The 20267-nt window shown below is 50.0% G+C and overlaps 1 protein-coding gene across 1 annotated transcript; it reads right to left on the minus strand.

Annotated features, from left to right (window-relative positions):
• Nucleotides 1–16536: 16536 nt before the first annotated feature.
• On the minus strand, nt 16537–18271 carry LOC104357783 (transcription cofactor HES-6). Its single transcript, XM_009963262.2, has 4 exons — nt 18209–18271; nt 17672–17767; nt 17452–17530; nt 16537–16982 (listed from the first exon to the last, which is right to left on the minus strand). Exons 1-4 carry the CDS (start codon nt 18269–18271, stop codon nt 16537–16539), a joined length of 684 nt encoding a protein of 227 aa, XP_009961564.2.
• Nucleotides 18272–20267: the final 1996 nt, after the last annotated feature.

The following is a 20267-nucleotide window of genomic DNA, read 5'->3' on the forward strand; positions in this document are numbered from 1 at the left end:
CCTGGCTACTAATATCTCTGCTACTATCTACGCCACAGTGCCAAATCTGAGTCGTGCTGTCAACTGGTGACTGATTTGTTATGCCAGGCCCTGCCTCTGTGGTTGAAAATCTTCAAGGGATGTGAGCCCCTAGGGTCACTGTCTGACAGAGACATGCCAGCAGTCCCAAATATTCAGGATGTAGGATTGTGCACTTATCACCTGCTTGTTGGTATAGCATGGGGGAATTTTTGGCTCTCCATAGTATTTGGATGCTGTTCTGTGCTTCACTGTACACTTTAGTGGTGTAACATTACAAGGATTGACAAACCAGCATACACCTTTGGCTTTAGACATGACATGTGTAAGAGCTGTGGCCAAAGAAAACAGCCCTTTTCTGAATACAGCAAACAGAAGTTACTTGAGCTTGAGTTGGCCTATTTTATATGTACAGGATTTTTGTTCTTTAGTTTGCAAATACCGTCATCTAGATACTTCCTTAGACTGGAAAAGTTAGGTGGAGAATTGACATGACTTCCCCCAAAGTCAAACAGCAGACAGCTGGCAGATGTAGTAACGACCCAGCCCTTCTGTTGCCCTACCACCGGAATGCTTTGCTGCTGTACTTTTCCTCCTTGAGACATGGCCCATAATATCCTTTATATATATATATATATATATCCTCTTCACTTGTTCTTTATTCCTTCCAGCCTGTGGGGTAAGGTGAGGGGGGGGTTGTATTTGGAAAGGCTGGGTTGCTGAGCTCCATCTGGAAGACAAAGCTCCACAGCTCACCCTACTTGCAACCAGCACCCCGCTTGAAGATTTCAACAGATGAGCCAGCCGCTAACGGGAATAAACATGGTTGGTATATTCTTACTGTCTCCAATACAGGGCTAAAAACCCACCTTCTCCCCAAAGGTTACAAATGCTGCCAGTTGTCACGCCTTGTGCCCACACTACGCAAACCCTCATGACTCAGAGCAGCGATTTCAGGATGAAACTTCAGAGGTTTCTTCTTTATGGGCTACACATTGTACCTGAACTTTATAATGACGAGGTGATCCTAGCCCGTCTATCGTTACATTCCCCACCTGGAATTCACCACGCAAGCAATAGCGGCGTCATAAAAACCAACAGACAAGCTGGTTGCTTGGCTCGGCTTTGAAGTGGGAGTGTTTGGCGCTTTGCCACGCTCCCGTCGGGGCTCTGCTGCATGTCCGCCCTGGGCCATGGGACGAGCAGGAAGGTTTTGGGGCTGCACAGCCCCTGCTCCCCAGGGCTGGAGTCGTAGGCGGCTGGGTGGAAATAAAGAGACCCTGTTTGTGCCCCCATTGCAGGACACGCTGCAGCGGGAGGTCAGCCCCTCTCAGCAGAGAACACCTCATCACCGTGGCACAGGTCCACGGGTGCTTGAGAGTTTCACCCTACATGGAACCACTTCACCGAGTTTTTTCTTTCAGTTCATCAGATTTTTTTCTTTTTTTTCTGGTGAAATCTCCTGAAACCGCACTAAAGGTACACACTGTAATCAGCAGATCCTCTTGGAATCTTCTTGCATCAGCTCTGGCTTTAAATTAGCTGTCGTCCCACAGAAATCTGGGCAGTGTCTGTCATGCCTTCCAGGAGGACATATTTTGGCAGCTTTACTTTTGAATCTTCTTTTGCCTGGCTTTTCACTGAGTTTAGCTTCATTAAATTTAGCAGGAGTTCGTGTTGATTAGGTGCTGTGTGCTGTAACTTAGCAGAATCCAGCCTGCTCAGCGCAAACCTGGGCCATTTCTCTCTCTTGCTCTTCATTTTCCTTATCATAACTGTGCTTCATAAAAGCTGGTCCCATGATGGTCTGATGCCAGGAAAGGGTCTGGAGCTTGGCATGACTGCCTTTCACGCTTGATGCAGAGAGCAAAGGAGGATGGGGGAGAAACCAATCATTCAAACGCAATTAAAAACACCCAGGGGAAAGTTTGTCAGCTTTTGTTTGGGGTTGTGTGAGATAACCTGTTGCTTGTACTTTCGAGGAGAACGGGGCAAAGTACTCCCTGCCTAATGCAGGCTGGTGCAGGGGCGAGGGGCAGTGCCAGGGAGCTGGGGAGAGGGCTGCAAGTGCAGGAGGTGAGCAAAGAGAAAATTAGCTGCTCCAGCAGCATTGCAGAGGAAACCGGTGGCAGAGCTGAGGGCAGGGCCCAGCTGTCCTGCGGGGTGGTGTGGGGCTGCGTGTTCTCCCTCAGGACACCAAGGGGTTACTCTATTCTTGAACGCCTGTGTTTCTCCTTTCTCCAGATCATAAACCAGAGTGGCATCTGCACGCGATCCCTCCACCCAGACCACAGCAGCCTGCCCCTGCTCTGTACAGAGATACCAGCCAGGGCCATGTATACCCACACTGCCCCAGAGCAGCTCACCTGGGCTGAAATTTGGCTTTGCTCAGCTTTTAGAGGCATGAGGTGCTCTTGCAATCAGTGCTTGCAGCTAGGTTGTCAGCTGTGGGTTTGTTTCCTAGAGCTTGTTCGAGTGTGATTTCAGGGTTTCACTAGGCTTTTGCAAATAAAACACTGACTCGAAGGGAAGAAGAAAGAGCTGCAGCTTTCAGAGAAGAAAATACCCGTGGGCATCAATGATTTGGTAGCTCCCTCCCAAAGAACCTGGTAAAAATCCCTGCGTGTGTGTCCTTCCTTTTCAGAGACCAGCAATCGTATCAAGTTTTGCCCTGGCTGCTGAGAAATTTCGGGTTATCCTATCCTCAGTATATTCACCTTCCAAGCGGTCTGGGATGCCGGGGGCGTGCAGCAGCTGTTGTACCATGGTGTTGTACAAACAGCAGGCAGGTGTTAGCTGGCATCCCGTCTCTCGTATGTCGAGTGTAATTGCAGGAGCTGCCACGCTTCCGCCACCTGGGCCAGTCCCCAGTGTATTCTTGTGGATATTGTATTCCTGTAAATATAGATTGTCATAGTGCACTGAAATGCTCTCCCTGTCAGGATGCTCCCCACCGGTTACCACTGTGGATGAGCCCTTTGCTGCACTCTGATTTCAGATACCAGCAGGGAAGTGTTGCAAACCCTGCTCATGCCAGAGCTTTCCAGCAGGCTGCCTGTGCAGGCACAGGGAGCTGGACTGTAGGGCTTTGCAGACTGATTTACCGCTCTGTTCCCAGTTTGGAAAGGGCTGCCTGTGGTCAGTGCCTTGGCAGGCTCTGGCTGCATCTGGAATTTCTGACTCCCATGCTCTGGGGTTGGGGTGTGGGTTGCTCAGAGCAGGTTGTTCCTACATGGAGCACAACCTGTATGGGGAAGTCTTTGTTGATGGCAGTCATTCCCATGCTTGTTTTTCTCACAGGTGTGATGTACCTGTATTATTTTTGGCCTCCCAAAGCAGGTTTGGTGGTCAGCCATGCCAAAACTACATGTGAAAAGAAGTCTTTCAAAGAGACCAGAGCGGAGTTTCTCCTCCCCTGGCCTGTGTCTCCTTCAGAAAACATTTCACCTTTTTTGCAAATCTGTATTCCTGTAACACAAATGAAGAAACCACCCAGAAAGCAAGTAAGGGCTCCCCATGGACTGAGTTGTTGTAGGCAGCTTGTAGGGAATCATGGCTCTGGTAAAGAGGTTGGTTGTACAGACTTTGTACAGATCAGAATCCCAAATTCCCCTGGACTGGGGAAGGGGTGGGGTGCCAAAACTCAACTCTGGAAACAGCTTTTCCCCCTGTGAATGGCCACTGCTGTTGTGAGTCGGGTAGAGCTTGCAGTCCCTGGGAAAGATGAAGTGAAGTACGCTCCTGTCCGGGGGCGGATCTGCAAAGGAAGGTAACATGGTGGGAGCACAAGGTGTGGTGAAATTGCTGGAGAAAATGGTCCCCGGGAGTCAAAATGGGAGTTCCCGTGTGCTGCAGGCATCAAAGCAGCCCCCCAAGTGCAGGTGGGAGCCTGAGCCGGCCCCCACGCCGCAGCCAGACTCCACATGCCTCTGGTTTTCTTACTTGTGCCTTAATCTTTTTTTTCCCTTGGGGAAACTCATAAAAGTAATTGTAAAAAGTTTGGCAAGGCGATGGGGGGGAGAGGGGAAGCACGGGGGAGATCTCTGCCCCAGCTGCTCTGTCAGTGCTGCAGGTGCCCCAGGCCGAGCTCAGGAAACCTCCCCTGGAGAAAGTGGAGACCATGGAAACAAAATGCAGGCCCCGGGCCCATCAGGTGTCCTCACCGGTGGGTTGCCAGAGCTGGAGGGACACTTCTGGAGAAATGGTGCTGCAGAGACCAGTGCGGCGGCTGCCTTGCCCTGCGATGGTGGTGGACCCCAGGGGCAGGCTCTTCTGGAGAACGTCTCCTTCGCTTTGAGGCTGCACCATCACTCAGAAAAAATGAGATTAGGGCAAATAATTTTTTTATATCCCCTAGACAAGAGCACTGAGCTGCTGGGTATTTGATACATTGGAGTGATTGATCTCACAGCTCTCCACCCGCCGTGGCAATAGGCAGCTAAGCCAGGGTGCTTAGCATCAGGAAATGCCTCGTAGCACAGCAGTCTTTGAAGGCCAATGTGACCTTCTGATTGACAGTCCTAAATCTGACTGGCCTTAAAATAGGAACCTCAGACTAGCTCTCTGAAATTCAAGTCTCCATCATCTTCACTTTTTTGGGCCTGCTTAATCCCAATTTCAATGTATAGAGATTGTAATTAGGCAATCTGCAAATGGATACCAAAAAAAAAAAAAAATGTAGGAAGGAGTGGTATACTGTGGAATAACAGCTCTGTGCTCACTCCTTTTGATGTTTCCCTGCCCCATCAGAGATGGGATGCTGTGTTAGGTGGGCTCCTGCTCTCATCTAAAGCAATTCTTATGCTCTTACATCCTGACAGGTATTTCAGGTAATGGTGCGAACAGGGAAAAATCCTGTCTCTAACCTGGTTGTTAGACACCAAACACCCCTGCACCCACAAATCCCACAATTCTGAGGCTCTCCAGGCCACAGGCCAAATACGTGAGTCCCAGAGTAATGGTGGCCAACACCTCGTGCTAAGAGCTCTCCTCTGGTTCTCTAGCTTCCTCCATTTCCAGCTGCCTACAGCATTTTTGATTGTTTACTCGGCCAAAGAGCCTTCAACATTAAGCCGCTTCTGTATTTCGCCCCAGAGATGGGACTTCCCACTGGCCACTGGAACAGGGCTTTGTACCTGCTTTGCAGAGGCCCCCCTTGGATCAAACAGCCTCACACGTTCAAGTCCAGTTAGTGCAGGACATTGGTGCCAAAGGTTTGGGTTTTTGTTTGATTTTAATTACGCTGCTTCCCTGCTAAATCCCTACCAGTTATACCAGCATAAAAGCGCTGGGTAAACGAAGCTGATTTTGCTTGTCTGATGTGTTGATTCCACTGGTGGATTTTGCTGCGGTGGGGAGTTTTGCCAGTATAGCTGCACCAGCAAGACTGGTTAAGTGCAGGTGAGAGGAGCTGGATGCACATCAATTGATTGGCAGCCAATACACTGAATCTCCCCGTTCAGTGGCTGCTGGCTCAGTGATACGAAGAGCGAGGGTGTTTGCTTCCTAAGCCAGTGTTCAGTGGGTTGCAGGTAAGGCATGGCCAATCCCTGCTCATACACAGAAACAGGAACATGCGGTGGGCATCCCATCGCTGGGAGCAGAGTATTCTTCAGGGAACTCGCTGTATGCATATGTGTGGACCCATGTTCGTGTGCCCGTACCCCGTTGTACTTTGAGGTTGAGGGTTTCTCTGGGGAATGCCCCAGAGCCAGATATTTCAGCACCCAAAGCCTGAGCGGAGCAATCTGTAAAGCCCGGGTCCTACAGTGTGCGGGGAACCCACAGACAGCACTGTGCCGTGGCCCCGTGCTGTGCCCCAGAGCTCTGCGCCAGCTGGCTGCCGGCGAGCCTTTCGGCTGATCGTTTCTGCCACCTTGACTTGCATTCAAGCACTTTGAGAGTCATCTGCTGGGGAGCTGCCAGTCACATGCTGCTTCTGTTTAGGTCTGGGTTGTGCACAGACATGCTGGGGAAAGCATTCCTCCCCTCCGCCTCCCTATCTACCTGGGAGGAATGCAGTGTCTCCTTCATTTAATATATATGCACTCTGTCACTGTATATATATATATATATACTTCGTCTATAATATATACTCTGTCACTAGGAGTGGCCAGGGCAAAACAACCTTCTGAAATTACTTTTTTTGAGTTGGGGAAAAGGGAGATGCTAAAGAAGAGCTGATAGTTTTGAGGGTGCTGGAGAAGGAGGGGAACATGGGAATAACTTGCATTCTTAGCCTTCTTTTTCCTGAAAATGGCGGTCTTCCTGCTCTCACACCTGTGAAGTGTTCCTTCAGAAAAGGCAAGTCTCCTTCTCCATGGCAAACAAGCTGCATAATCTCAAAGCCACTTCATCCTGCCTGGGAGAGCAGTAAATCTTTGGAAGCCCAAAATGAAATCTGCCAGTCCTCCCACCCATGCCAGGTCAGCTGTCCGTGCTGTGCATGAGTGGTTTTGAAAGGGGCACACCAGGAGCTGATCTCTGACTTCTTCAGAACACCTGGGACGCGAGGGCACACCAAAAAATGCCACATTAGGATTCTGATGTCGGGCTGTACGGAGGGTTTTGCTGCTTACCTTATGCTCCATTTATTTCTCTGTCTGTGGTTGTCTCTCTGCTGCTGTGGGTTTCACCATGGCTTTGTGCTGGTTCTTCTGCCCTCGGTATTGTTGACTTTATTGTGGAAAAACATAGGGAGGCTCTTGGAGAAGTAATTATTCTGAGTATTGGTTTTAGTTTCCTCATGTTTTGCTACCTCCTCCTCATCTCTCTACTTCCAAAGTAGTTTGATAGATATTCTTTATGTGTGTGTTTATAGGTATGTACAAACATGCATGCACATACACCTGTATGTATATATATGCACACAGAGACACACATATGGATATATATAGTGGGTCAAAAAAACTGTGTTAGTTGTTGAGTTACTGCAATGTCCCTTAAAATGAGTGTGTATTGCCATCACGCATATTTGAAAGAATTTTAATAGATGGCAGCAGTGTACTGGTGGGGAGCACATAGCCCTGGCATGGCTAACCATCACCAGGTCAGCCCTGCACCACCCAGCAGGGCAGACACCTGGGGACTTGGTTCAGCCGCAGGTATTTTGTGGCTCTGAGGCGGCCAGAAACTGCTCCTCCTCAGCCCTTTGCCTCTCTGTGAAGAGGCGACAAGGCTGAAAAAAGTACTGTCGAACCTATGAAAGCTTGGCAGGGACATGGACATCTTGCCTTTGAGAAGGTAGATGTTGTCCACCTCCCTGTGGTTCATGTCCACATGTGGAAGGACTCGGGACCTCTGGCTGGGGATGGCAGAAGCACGTGGGCATTGGAGTGAGCCTGCTCTTGTTCTAAAACACAGCTTGTGTACGTGCCCTCCTGGTGGTTCATTCTTCTCTCTTCGTTTCCTCTTTGGCTGATGAAAGCCACTAAAACCAGTAATTCCCATTTCAAGCAGAATCACATGTAAATGGAGAATTCTGTCCTCTCAAGCTGGCAGCAGTCGGTCCATCTGAGGGGGACCTCACAGCCTGCATTTGCTCCTCTGCTATGGGTGCTTTCCTGATGCCTGTCTCAAGCTCCCTGTCCTCTCCCAGGATTCACCCCGACCACACGAGGTTGCGGAGCAGAAACCCCGACGCCATCCAGCTGAGGACAGGTAGGTGCTACCCAAAAGCATCTCAAGACTGTTGGCCCAGTGGCCCTTCAGGTAGAGAGGTGTGCCCTTGGCAGACGGATCCCTTCCCGCTCAGACTTGCTTCCCAATCCCCGGGAGTATTGCGGGCTGGCTTTCTATATGCAGCCTGCCCCACATTTAGGGAAGGAGAGCTGTCTGCGCGCTGGGTGAGGCCTCTCTGATCTGTGTGCCAGGAGCTGGATGAAAGGTGAATGGTGTGTAAAATCCCCCCCCCGAGGGGCTAGGAATAAAGCTGTGAAACCAAGCATTTATGGAAACACTGTAGGCTTCATCTGGGGTAGCCGTATTTCCCTCCAAAGCCAGTGGGAGTTGAGAGATCACAGGCTCCAACTACTAGCATTTCATTTTGGAGCAGTTGTGTGGTTTTGAAGCAAATTTCCTAATTGTCCTCACGCTCTGCACACTGTATCAGTTGGCAGTACAGTTTTTGTGCACACAAACTGGGTTCATTTTGATGAAAACTAGATCAGAAGTTCTGCTCTGATCTTGCACCAGATGTTCTCCAGCTGCAGAGGAGGATGTGGTTGGTGGTCAGAAGCAGCAGCTGGTCCTCTGGATAGCTGTGAACCATGTGCATGTCTGGGGGTTTAGTCCAGGTCACTAAGTCCAGCTGTAAGTAACATCGTTGAGCTGCATACGTGGTAGATGTAGGAAACTCAACTGCTTCAGCCAACTGATCTCCTCTACTGCACAATTATTTGCAGATGTTGACATTGTCCTTGAGTTTATGTGACCTTGAGCCCTTGGTGAGTAGTGGCCTCAAGTGTATGTTGAAGTTTAGCTCTCCAGGGACCATAGGTCATTGTGCTTGTGTCCCACAGCTACAACTGCAGTACAGCCTGCGCCGAAGTGTTTGCAGGCTCTGCTGTGACAGAGGGAGGGCTATGTATTCCCCCTTTGTGGTAGGGTCAGCATGGGCCAGCAGGAAGAAAACAGGCTGCTGTTGTATATAGGTACTTCAGGGAATGGCCAGAATGATTTTCTTCCTCCAGCTCTGTTTGCTGAGAGCTCCATCAGGACAGATGCTGGGGTTTCTCTGGGGTTGCTGTGGTCTGGAAAGCAATTGTAGCCATCCTGGGATCCTTTGCGAAGGCCCCTGACACCCTCTCCTGTTGTAAAAGCACCTCTGCTGGAGAAGATCAGGGAGTGGGAGGTGATGGGCTTGTCTGTTGGAAGCGTTTTGTTGGGAGGTGAGGTGTGCCAGCCTGCCTCACTGCCGGCAGGACCGCTGGCTGCCAGGCGCTGTGCTCTGGCTGCACCAAGGCTGGGCTGAGCAGCCTGACCAGGGATACCCCCAGGAGCACCTCCGAGCTCACCACCTTTGGGCTCTGTCCTTCAGCTACTGCTGACCCGGGTACGGCACCGTAACCAGCCCGTGAGCGCTCAGAGCAGCACCAGTTTCCTTGCAGCCGCCAGCTGGAACAGAGAACGGCTCTTTTCAGGCTTAATGCTAAGGCTTCCCCGCTCCTTCTTGCCCAGCTGCAGGTATCACCTCAAATCACACATTTCTCTAATCAATCACTAGTGCCCAGAGTGCCCAGGCACCACCTCCAGCAGGAAGGGGCAGAGATGCTGAGCAGAGCCTGCTACTCGGATATGGACATCACCTCAGCTTGTTGATAAGGGGCCAGGGCTGGAAAAATTTCCTTGTGAAAGAAACAGAGGGTCACTCTGGAAAAACAAGACATCTCCCAGCCACAAATGAATCTTCCCAAGCACAGCTTCCTGATTTCATGTTGCCTTTATGTCAGCTGTGGGAGGACAAGCAACACCTGATCTGGTGGGGGACATGTGCTTCATCCGGCGGAGTGAGTTCAGAGGGGACTGATGCTGTGCATCGTGTGAGCTGGGCAGTTTTGGTCAGGTAGCAAGGCCTGGGTTGACCGTACTGTTGCCAACACAAGGGCGGAAGGGTAGGAGGGCAGTTGGGTGGCACAAGTCTGGTATGGCGTGTGGATCAGACAAGGCTGAGAGCAGCAGGAAGGCTGGGCTGGGCACTGCCCACGCTGGGGGGAAGGCTCCAGTGGTAGCAGGGGTATGTTTGTACAGAGGGACTTTGAAGAGGCACGTGCTGGAGCTGGGGAGATGGTTGAGAAGTGATTCATGTGACAGTCGGCTGGAGGGGTGCTTTTCAAGTCCTGCCTCATCTCTTTAATCTGTGCAATCCCTGGCATCTTGCTAGTGTTTTTCATCTGGAGATCTCCAAGATGAATACAATCATCACCTTCAAGTAGGAGACTGGAAAAATTCAGGTGTGGAGCAGGTGGAGGTGAGAGTTGGCCTTAGAACAAGATCGGCTTTCTCGTGGGGCCATGCTTAGCTGCTGCCCCACGCTGCTGTAACTACGTCTGCTCTGAACAACCACGGGGCAAGTGACACCAAGTCCCAAGCCGTGGCTGAGATGAGCTGTACCAGCAGGCTCAGGGCTTTTCTCTAGTGTTTTGAGTCTGTGTTGGAATGTGCTCTCTATTCATGGGTTCTCATGGATGAGGGAGGACAAAGCCTCGGACTGCCACAGAGGTCTTCTAATAGGTGTATGTTCAGTGTCAAACTATGGGAAATGCCAGGAGGCATTGGTCTTCTTTTCCCCAGAGGATTTTGACAGCGGCGTGTCTGGTTTGGAGAACCTGTCTGTCCAGGTATTGCTTTTGTTGTGCTCAATGGTCTGGACAGTTCTCCTATCACACCTATCAAAATAATATCTCAGCACTTTTCAGGAGTGCATGAGGTGATGTGATTGCTATCCCATGCGGATTGCTTGTTCTCACAGTCTCTCCAGTGGGAAGAGTGCATATCTTAAAGTGCTTGGCTTTGTACTTTAACACTCACGTAGGCTCACTAGGGTAGGGCAGGGGAAGGGCAGGGGGCAGAGAGGCTTGAGGTTGTGTGGTTGCTCCTGAGCGGTTCTTCCCACAGCCCCAGAGGGACGCAGGAAAGTCCCAGCTCCTGCACAGGGATGCTCTGCTCTTGCTGTGGGAACTCCTCTGTTCTGAGGAGCTCAGCCATGGCTCTCCCAGCTCATTTCACCATCTTGCCTAACATCTGCTCTTCTGAACTGTGTGGAAATGCTTATTTTTTTTCTTTCTCCCTTCTCAGTCCATAGGAGGTAGAAAGAAACAGCTTGAGCAGTGGGAGATGGTGTGAGCATGTGGAGAGGCTGCTGGGGGAAAGCTAAGCAGTTTGCTAAGCTCAGTTTTGCATGTGGCTTGTGTTGCAGAAGGTTACTGGCTCCTTGGCACGATCCATGCTCCATCCACTGGCTGGCTGGGACAAAAAGGAGTGACCTTCCAGAGCTGCTCTGGAGTTTTTCCTCACCTTGCAGTTTTGTGTTTGTGTAGGACCTGCTTCTGTCTTTACAGGTTTGTGACTGAAAACCAGTTTTACTGTAGCAGTCTGGAATGAAGGGTGAGGGACGTACAGGGGCAGGAAAGTGCTACCAGCAGGGTTTGCTCCATTCCCTTTGCAGCTGCCAGAAATGATACTCATGGCCCAGAATGGTATGAACTCCATCTCCCTATGGGAATGCATCTCCTGGTGAAGCACTGGGGCTTTGGAAACACCAACGTCTTGGCTAAAGGTGGGGGAGATGTTGTAGGCTGTCTCAGGGGGTCGGTGATGCCAGAGCTGTGACAGATGACTCCTCAGGGGCTGGCCGGGTCCCCAGATATAATCCTGTTAGGGTGCTGTGCAAAACCCAGCTGCTAGTGACCGGGCTGTGAGAGCAAGAGGGGTCCCGATGGAGTCTGTGCAGGAGAGTGAAGCGGATGCCATGACAGGACTATGGAAATGCCAGCATGGCTTATGGAAAGCCTTATTTCATACAGCTAAGTTCTGTGCTTTTAAATATACAGGGTATGCCAGGAGTGTGCAAGAGCTGCTGTAAATGTCTGCATTAATAAAGGATAAAAGTGAAGAAGCGAGTGCTTCATTACATGGTTATGAAGGTCGGTAAACTGGCTCTTTACAGCATGGGACAGCATTTCTGATGGGGGTTGCAACACCAGCCACTGCGTTTCTTCTCTCTGCAAAGAAATTTACAGCTGAACTATCCAGGCCTGCTACGCAGAGAAAGTTCCAGGGCTGTGGGTTTAAAACAAGGCTCTATCATTATGCCGACTTGAGTGAGAAGCCATCCCACAGCAGACTTCTGCTGCGTGGTTATGCTCAAGGATGAGGAGTGCTGGGCAGGGGCAGATGGGAAGAGAAGAGGACTTTAGGAAGCTCCTAGTGAAGGAAGGGATAGCTTGGCAGTGGTTTCTCCATCCTTCCTCTTACCCCAGCGAAGCCGTTCCCTGTTGAGTAGCTTTCCCACAGCCGTGAAGATTCTGCCCTACCATTTCACCTGGGCTCCTCGGGAAGGAGACCCTGGAGCAGAGGCATCATTCCCCGCTCTCCTTGAGGGCGTTTGCTATTTGGCAGAGCAGAAGGGACAGTCCTCCAGCCCCAGAGAAGAGCCGCTTTGAGTTGTTTCTAGAGCACCAGATCTCTCTGTGACAGCAGATGTAGGATTGACTGAAGAAGTCCATTTGTTTGGTGATGTTAACCAAAGAAAACTCGAAAATGCTCTAACATGTTTTTAACTCCAAACGTGCAATAGGATTTGTGACACCTAATGCAGGGACCACAGGAGAGTCTCCAAAGCAGAGTGAGTTCCCAGGCTCTGGTAGGTCTGCAGTGATGCCTTGGGCAGCCAGCCACACTCTCACCAGGGCTGCGATTTATAAATGAAACATCTCAGCAGTGCAGGTCAGATTCAGGGCTGGCTTCAGCTTCTGCTGCGTTATTCATGAGTATGCGAAAACTCTGAAAAATGTGACAGGCTTTGGGGTGGGTTCTCAACACATTACTTCTCATGAGATGAAATATGAGCGTGTCCCTGTGAAGACAGGAGTGTACACACTGGAAGCTGTGAGATAATGGCATATATAAAGGGAAGGTGAAGTCTTTGGTGTTCTGCTGTCAGTGGGTTTGTTTTCATTTCCCTCCCAAGAGGAGCACTTTGCTAGTGAGCTACAAGCACTCGCAGCCACAGCAGTGTGGTTCAAATCAGTTTGAAAATGTTTTGTCCCAGAACTACTTTTGCATGGGTTTATGCAAGGTTGCTTGCTTGTGAGTGCAGAGGTTTAGAAGCCCCTCCATGGCTCCCGGAGAGGTCATGCCAGCAGCGCAGAGTCTTCTCTTTGCCACAGTGAGCAGGTCAGCTGAAAATTTGTCTTGTGTTCCCTTTTTAAACAGTGTGATCAGCCCTCTCAGGTAACAGTCCACAGGGGCTCCACACCAGTTGCTCTGGTGCCCTCGGAGTGGGAGGAGGAGTAAGGGAAAAGGGAGGGGTGCTTGGAGGCCCCAAGGGTTGTGTGTGTCTGGGAGAAGACAGCATGGCAGGGCCTCAAGTTCTCTTAAATACTTAGGAGTCTCTGTACTTTCCTAAGGGGAAAGGATTTGTTCCCATTTTCTGCGAAGTAAGTGGGAGTTTTCCTGTTCGTGTCCATGAGAGCTGGTTTGGGAGTGCAGTTTATATAAAGGGAGCTGCTATGCACGTGGTTATTTTGTCGACCTGGTCTTACGTTATATAAATCTGCAATTCCTTTGTGTTGAAGGCATGTGGAAGTCCTGAGCTTTGGGTCCAGCCTTCCCCACATCCCAGTATACATAGCAACCGGACTCTGCTTTCTAGTGCTCCACTCACAAAGATGCGTCTGGAACAGCGCTTTGGCAGGGGACAAGCAAAGCCCAGACCTCACCAGGCTGTCCCAGCCCTGCGTGTGCTGGGTGAGATGCGATGCATCTTGTGACAAACAAGTCTGTCCGGCCATGCCCGTGGCAAGGAATCTGGTCTGGGTGCTCGTCTTGGCCATTTCCAATCTGCGTAAGAGGTGAAGACCTGGGTGTGCAGCATCCCCACCGTTGGCACCTCCAAACCCCTGGTGCCTTGGGCATGTAGTCCTGGGTGGGAAAGATGGTTCAGTCTCGAAGGTGCCTCCTGGGTGCTGTGGGACTGAGCCCTGGGCTGTGTGGTGGCACCCCTGCCAGCAGAGACACAGCTCCTGGTACCTGCTGCGGGTGTGAAAATAGTGTCTGTACGGAGCCTGCTGCTGTGTCCGGAGCGTGAGTGATGGTGCACCTTCAAACACCGACTTAGGAGGGCATCTGCTATCTACTCTGCAGTAGCCAGCTGGCTGGGGGAGCTCCTCTGTGCCTCCTTTTTCCTGGGGAGAAGGTGGTAGCATCTGGAAATGCATTTTTGGGTTGTCAGCGGAGAGGTACCTATACTGAAGAGCAAGGTATTATTTCTCTTGTACAGTCCTGGTTTTGGTAAAACCAGATGGGTTTGAGGTAAATACGGAGTTCCTTTGTCAAACACAAGTGTTAACTGAAATTTGTGTATATAAAGCGCTATGAGTAATCTCCCTTTCTGAAGAAATGTTTTCTTTACTGAAAACTAGTGGCCTGCAACAGATTCTCGTAGCATCAGTTGGATACGTGACAGGGAGATCGTATAAAAGGTCACCTTCAGTTTGAAATGAAGGCAATGAAAAATAAGTGTCTTGTACTAAAACTGTTCCTGGACATTGTTGGCCAAGTATTGCAGGCTCACTTTTCTATTTTTAAAACTCTCTTGCCAGCTGTGATGTGACCCTTCCCTCCACACCCACAAGAGAAAAAAACCTTACTGATTAGAAACAGGAAATAATAAAACTCACTAACCACAAAGTATTTTCAAACACACAAAGTAAACAAGCAGAGATGGTGAGAAATGCATATTTCCCACTGATCTCTTTTCAGCATGGTAACCATAGCCGATAATTATAGTCATTGGGGATTTACAGCTTTTAGGGGGAAAGTATGCTTTTAAGTTGATGCTGTCAAACCATAGTAAAATATTTTCATCACAGCCTCTCCCAGTTTAACAGTAAGGTAGCCACAAGTGCTGTGAGATGCATTATTGACACCAACTAGGAGTAAAAGAAAACTACAAGCCCGCTCTTGGGTAGGGTGCTCCTCTTGCCTGCCCCACTGGCGTGCAGACCCCAATGCTGTGCAACAGAGGTTTCTCTGGTGGGTACAACCGTGGGGGCTCTTGTGGTATGGGGGCTTTATATAAACTCAGCAATATGTGTGATAATAAACTGGGAAAGTTTTTAATGTCTTTCCTCTTCCAGGACTTTGTGGTCTGTCTTGCCTGATGGTTTTCTCTGCCCCTGAGGACTGTGTGTGCTTCGCTGCAGCCGTTTGCTCGAGTTGCCCCCAGCTCCCACCCTCAGCTGCGTCTTTGCAGGGGGATGATTTGGTTGTATTTTCCGCATTGGGGTTCACTCCGGACGTTCCCATCAGAGAAGGGGGAAGTCCTAATTTTCAGGCAGGGGGTGGAAACTGAGGTTGCGGTAAGATCTGTACAGTCCTGTGTCTTTACCTGCCTTCTGACCCCACAGCTGAAGAAACCGGCCTTGCCTCCGCACAGCCATGTGTAGGCCAGTTGTTTCTCCTACCGCCCTTATGCCACCACCCCTAATGGCTTTTCAGGAGGGCTGGATAAAAGGAAGAGCTTCACAAAAGAAGATGCTAAACCTAGAGGTGATGGTTTTCACTCCTTTGGCACATCATCAAATAGATCTCACTGTATAATGAGCCCCTCTGAACTGGGGTCCATTAATTAGTATGCGCGGTGTTTGTTTAAGAGCTCCTTGCTCTTTTATTTTAACTGTGAGGAACTTTTAACTGACTTTGAGATGAAAAACTGGAACCAAATGTTGCCAACAAGCTGAGCAGATTTGTCCCAGTCTCCTTGGTCCAATTTGCAGGGAATTTTACCTTCTGCCCTTTAGATTCTCTCTGTGATTCCCTTATAAGTAAAAGCTAAAGCATTAATCCAGACTGATAAACCCAACTCCTGATTTCTTTCATAACTTTTTAAGCATTACTGTGATCCAGGTGATTCTGTCTGCATGTGTGTGTGGTGCGCGCTGCTTTTTCTACAAAGCATCAGAGGCGAAAACTGAACCATCTCTTTCAACTGCATGCAGGAAAAACGTTTGTGAAAGATGAAAACAAAAACAGATGCCCAAGTACTGTTTATTCAGAGCAGGCAGGACAAGGCTGGGAGAAATAGCAGTCATTATCCTCCAAAGTTTATTTAGAACTTTTACTTACAGGAACAAAAAAATAATCCCTAAATATAACTATATGTAACATATATATTTATACATGTAGCTCACTAGTTTAACAGCCATTTCAGGATGTCCAGGTGTCTGGGAACAGCACAGCTTGAGTGAGCAATCCAGAGAGCATTTCTAAACAACCTAAGAAGTCCAAAACAAGTCTCTCCCTTTCTCTCTTCTAATCACTGCAGCATTTTCACGGGAATCAAACTGGAATCTCCTACAGCTGCACAGGAATAATAATAAAAATAAAAAGCAGAAGAGATTGGCTGTTTACCTCTTTGTCCAACGAGGTGATCTCAGTGGCTTATGTGAGATCTGAGAGGTAAGCTTGACGCCAGAGAGGGTTGTTGCTTGTTGACTTTTACTTTTATTAATAGGGAGTTAATTATTTTAAGAATGTAAACTGAGAAAGCTATGTAATTAATATACACTAAAGAGCATGAGAAGATTCTATACAATAATTTAGATGTATTAAATAAATAAAAAATAATAGCAGCCTTCTACAATGCAGGCTACACATAGGTTTACTTCGGCTTGAAGTACCCTGGTCTTTAGTACACCTACAGGAGCAGACTTGCTCCACAAGTGTTTTAAAGAAACATATCTATAAGATACATATGTAAGAGTGTCTAAGGTTAGAATAAGCATTTTAAAACACACTTTACCATGGTCTCCACATATCTAATGACCCCATTCTAGGGTTGTTATGGGAAAAATTTGGCTGCAGGACCTGCCTGGGAGGTACAGCATCAACCTGGCTGAAAACCGACAGCGATGGCAGCTGGAAGGAATTTTTCGAAGCCTGCTTGTTCTCCGCAGGGTAGAAGCACTCCTGTGATGGGTTTGTGCCCCGAGTGCTCCCCTTCAGGCTCAGGGGGCTTTTTGGTGTCGGGAGAGGCTGCTGAGATGGGCTTGAAGACCTTAATGCTGCTTTGCAGGTGTCTTCGCCAGACCTGGGTAAGGATTTCAGCAGGTGGTTTAACAGGCGCGCCCCGAGGGTCTTGTCCATCCACTCGCAGGTGAGGAGGAGGTTGTGCACCTCATGCATGCACTGAATGTACCCGGTGCTGTACCTCTGCTGGGCTTCCAGACCCACTTTGGAGTCGGCTGCGTAGGAGAGGAGACAAGGGGAGTTGGTGAGCGGGTAAAACTATTCCTGTGTAAAAGCATTCACCAGGTTTCCCGTGTGCACAGGCTCCCGGGGGCTCATTGCTGAAGCCAGCTGGGCTTTACCCTAAGGGGAATCATTTGTAGGGCACAGGGGGAAGGTGATGCAGGGTGTGAGCCACCCTGGCAGTCAGCCCCCCCCAACCTCCTGCCCACCGCCGAGGGCAAAACTAGACCAAAAGCAGAAAGAGGCTCTGGAAGTTTTGAAAAAAAAAAAAAAAATCCTCCCGTGGGTTCACCAGTGCCCAGCTCCATCTCCCCATCTAGTGGAGAAAGCCAAGCCCGAGCAGCAGTCCCGGCCTCAACAGGTTTGGGAGATGCTTTTGCCAAACTGCCAGCCGATTAGATCAGCTGGCACCCTCCTGCCCTGGCTGCCCGCGCTCTCAGGGTGGGGGGACGGGGCACTCACCCATCAGCTTGCTGCTCTGGATGTTCTGGAGGTGCTTCACCGTCATTTCGAGGATGTCTGCTTTTTCCAGTTTAGACTGCTGATAGAGAAAGAGTGCAGCAGTTAGGGGCAATGAAGGGTTCGTACCATTCCCAGTTTCTTGAAAGTAGAGAAGCCCCCTTCCAAAAAACAACCACCCACTAGCAAAAGGGCAAAAAGCAGCATAAAAATGAGCACTTACATCCAGGTGAAACGCGCCCACAACGGTCTCCTTCAGCTGGTCCAAGCAGTTATTAATCCTTTCCCTTCGTTTCCGCTCAATGAGGGGTTTCCTTAGCTGGGAGGGAAAAGAAAAGGAGGAGGGAAAAGTTCAGCTGGTATTTTCTCTTCCTCTCCATGCTGCAGTTCAGCGAGGGCAGAGAGCCCCTTCCCCTGCATGAAACCAGCACTGGGTGATGTGATGCTCGGCAGGGACAAGATACGGAGGGAGAGTGCCATCTCCAGCTCCAGTCACGGCCTGATGCTTAGATGGTATCAGCTCTCAATTCTCCCATTTCCACTCATTTTAAGCAGCATTTACCCAGACAAAACAGAGAGAAGCCTTTCTAAGGCGGATAAAGGAAGCAGAAAAAACACCCACGTGGGCTAAATTCAGAGAACGTGTCTTTATAATAAGAGGGAAAAAATTGTCCCCTTTCTCTTTCCTCGAAGCAGTACCCACAGCCCCGGCAGTCATCATTCACATGCCCGGGGTCGGCATCCACGCGTGGGGACCTACCTTCCTCTCCTCCTTGGTGCTGGTGAGCTTGTGGGTGCTGCCGGCGGTGGCTGCGGCGGTCATCCTAATCCAGCCTGCCTGCCCCGGGCGCTGGGAGGACGGGGTGGGAAGGAGGCACTCGGGCAGCAGGTCGCTCCCGTTCCAGATGGACTCTTTGCTGCTCGGCTGCTCCTCTGCCGTATTTATAACCCAGAATTAGCATGTGAAAGGGGGCTTGCCTTGGCGGGACTTCTTTTCCCACAGGAGGGGTCGAGCCTGGAGGTTTGTGGCCATCAATCAAAGCTGACAGGTCACTGCTTCTTTTCAATGACCACGCCGGCCCCCCCAAACGGCGACAGATGTCCAGCCTCCGACGCCGGGCTTTGGAGGGCTCTTTTGTTAGGGAAGAAGGGAAAGAAAATGGGCGCGCTCTGAGCAGCTTGCACGGCTCCTCGCTCAATTTGCACAGATTCCCAGGGAGGGAAACAATAGCCGAGAAGCAGTTGAGTTACACCTGGGAAAAAATGCCTTCCACCCATCTTTCTTCCCCTCTATCTCCTTGAAGCTATGCCTCTCTTTACCTGCTAACCCAAGCCCCAGCCATTTTACATCTTTGAAGCAACCTCTTCATTTAATAATAGAGTACTTGAGCTAGGAGTTCCTGCTCCCAGGAATTATTATTACAAGGTAATGATGATCGATTAAAAACTGTTGACAGCAGATGTCTGTAGGAACATTGTTTGCATCACAGAAATCCTTTAGGGAAAACATGGAAGCTTTACTTACCTCTTGGGAACCTGAATTCTCCGTTGCATGTGTCTGGATGTAGGAAATACACAAGTCTTCTAGTTTTTGGCTGCTGTGTAGAATTTAGTATTAAACTTACAGGCCCTTGCAAGTGCAAATGAACCTAGAGGTGAGTTAGTTCTCTGGGATTTTTATTACTTTGAATTTTTTCCTCCATGCTGCAAGGAGGTTTGAGTAGCTTTGGGGGGAAGGGTGGTTTTCTGTTCACTCCTCTGAAATGCTAGTGCAGAAGCAGACGGGCCTTTGGAGGAGACTTGGCACAGGATGAGCATGCACTTTTATGCTTCCTCACTTTTGCCTGGACTGGGGGGAGTATGAAGGCGTTTTTCATGACCGTGCTTTTGCTTTCTGACGGTCGCTTTGCTAATGAGCAGGATTTGGCAGTGTCCTGTTGAGTCCCGCAGGTGAAGCCCTTTGGGCTGGTGTCAAATGTGTCACCTGATTGAAAAGGAGAGGAAGCGGCCGCAGCGGCTCAGGAGCACTGCTCACCCTCCCGCTCTGCCGGTGGGATTTCCCAGCACCCAGCGTAGCGCCGGGGCTGCGGAGCCCTCTCTTCCCCCCTCCAGCCGTGGGTGGGGATGTACCCCAGAGATAAAAGCGAGGACATTGCGTCCCTTGCTTAAATGCCATGTGGGTGTGTGTTTGCCTGTGTGTAAATGCAAACATACTTGCAGCATGTCTGTACGCCCTGCTGCCCGGGCTTACCGTGAAATCATGTCCCCAGACGTCGTATCTTGCAGGAAGAGGTTGTTTGTCAGTCAAATGCAGAGCCGGGGTGCAGTTACCCGGTTTTATAAGCACCCTACTTGGCAAGCGGCTGAGACAGGCTGCTGTGGTTGTGCTTGGAGGGGAGGGTTTGGGAAGGAAAGGTTGATAACTTGTCCTTTCTGCCAGGTAAAGGGAGCAGGGATGGGCTCCTTATCTCAGGTGCACCCCCTGCACAGACAGCAAAAGGAGGTCCCACGTCCTGATGCAGGAGCCCCTCACATCAGCCAGCCCTGGCTGCTCACGAGCGAAGACTCCTTTGGGTTTTCAAGCCTTTTCCAGCCCACCCAGGGAAGTGAAGTGTTGCCAGTATTTATAAAAGACGTAGCTGCAGCGTTTGTATCGCCACACGACTCCAGCAGCTTGGTGTGGAAGAGGCAGTGGGTGGGCTGGGGTAGGGCTCTGCCCTGCACGCGGGGAAGTGGGCACAGAGTGGGCGCACCCCTCACTCTGGGCAGTTTGCTGGGGTGCTCGAGGCTAGAAGTGCCTGCCCATCACCTGGGCACAC

Source organism: Tyto alba, unplaced genomic scaffold, assembly GCF_018691265.1.
Source record: "Tyto alba isolate M040663 unplaced genomic scaffold, T.alba_DEE_v4.0 Super-Scaffold_10, whole genome shotgun sequence".
Lineage (NCBI taxonomy): Eukaryota > Metazoa > Chordata > Aves > Strigiformes > Tytonidae > Tyto > Tyto alba.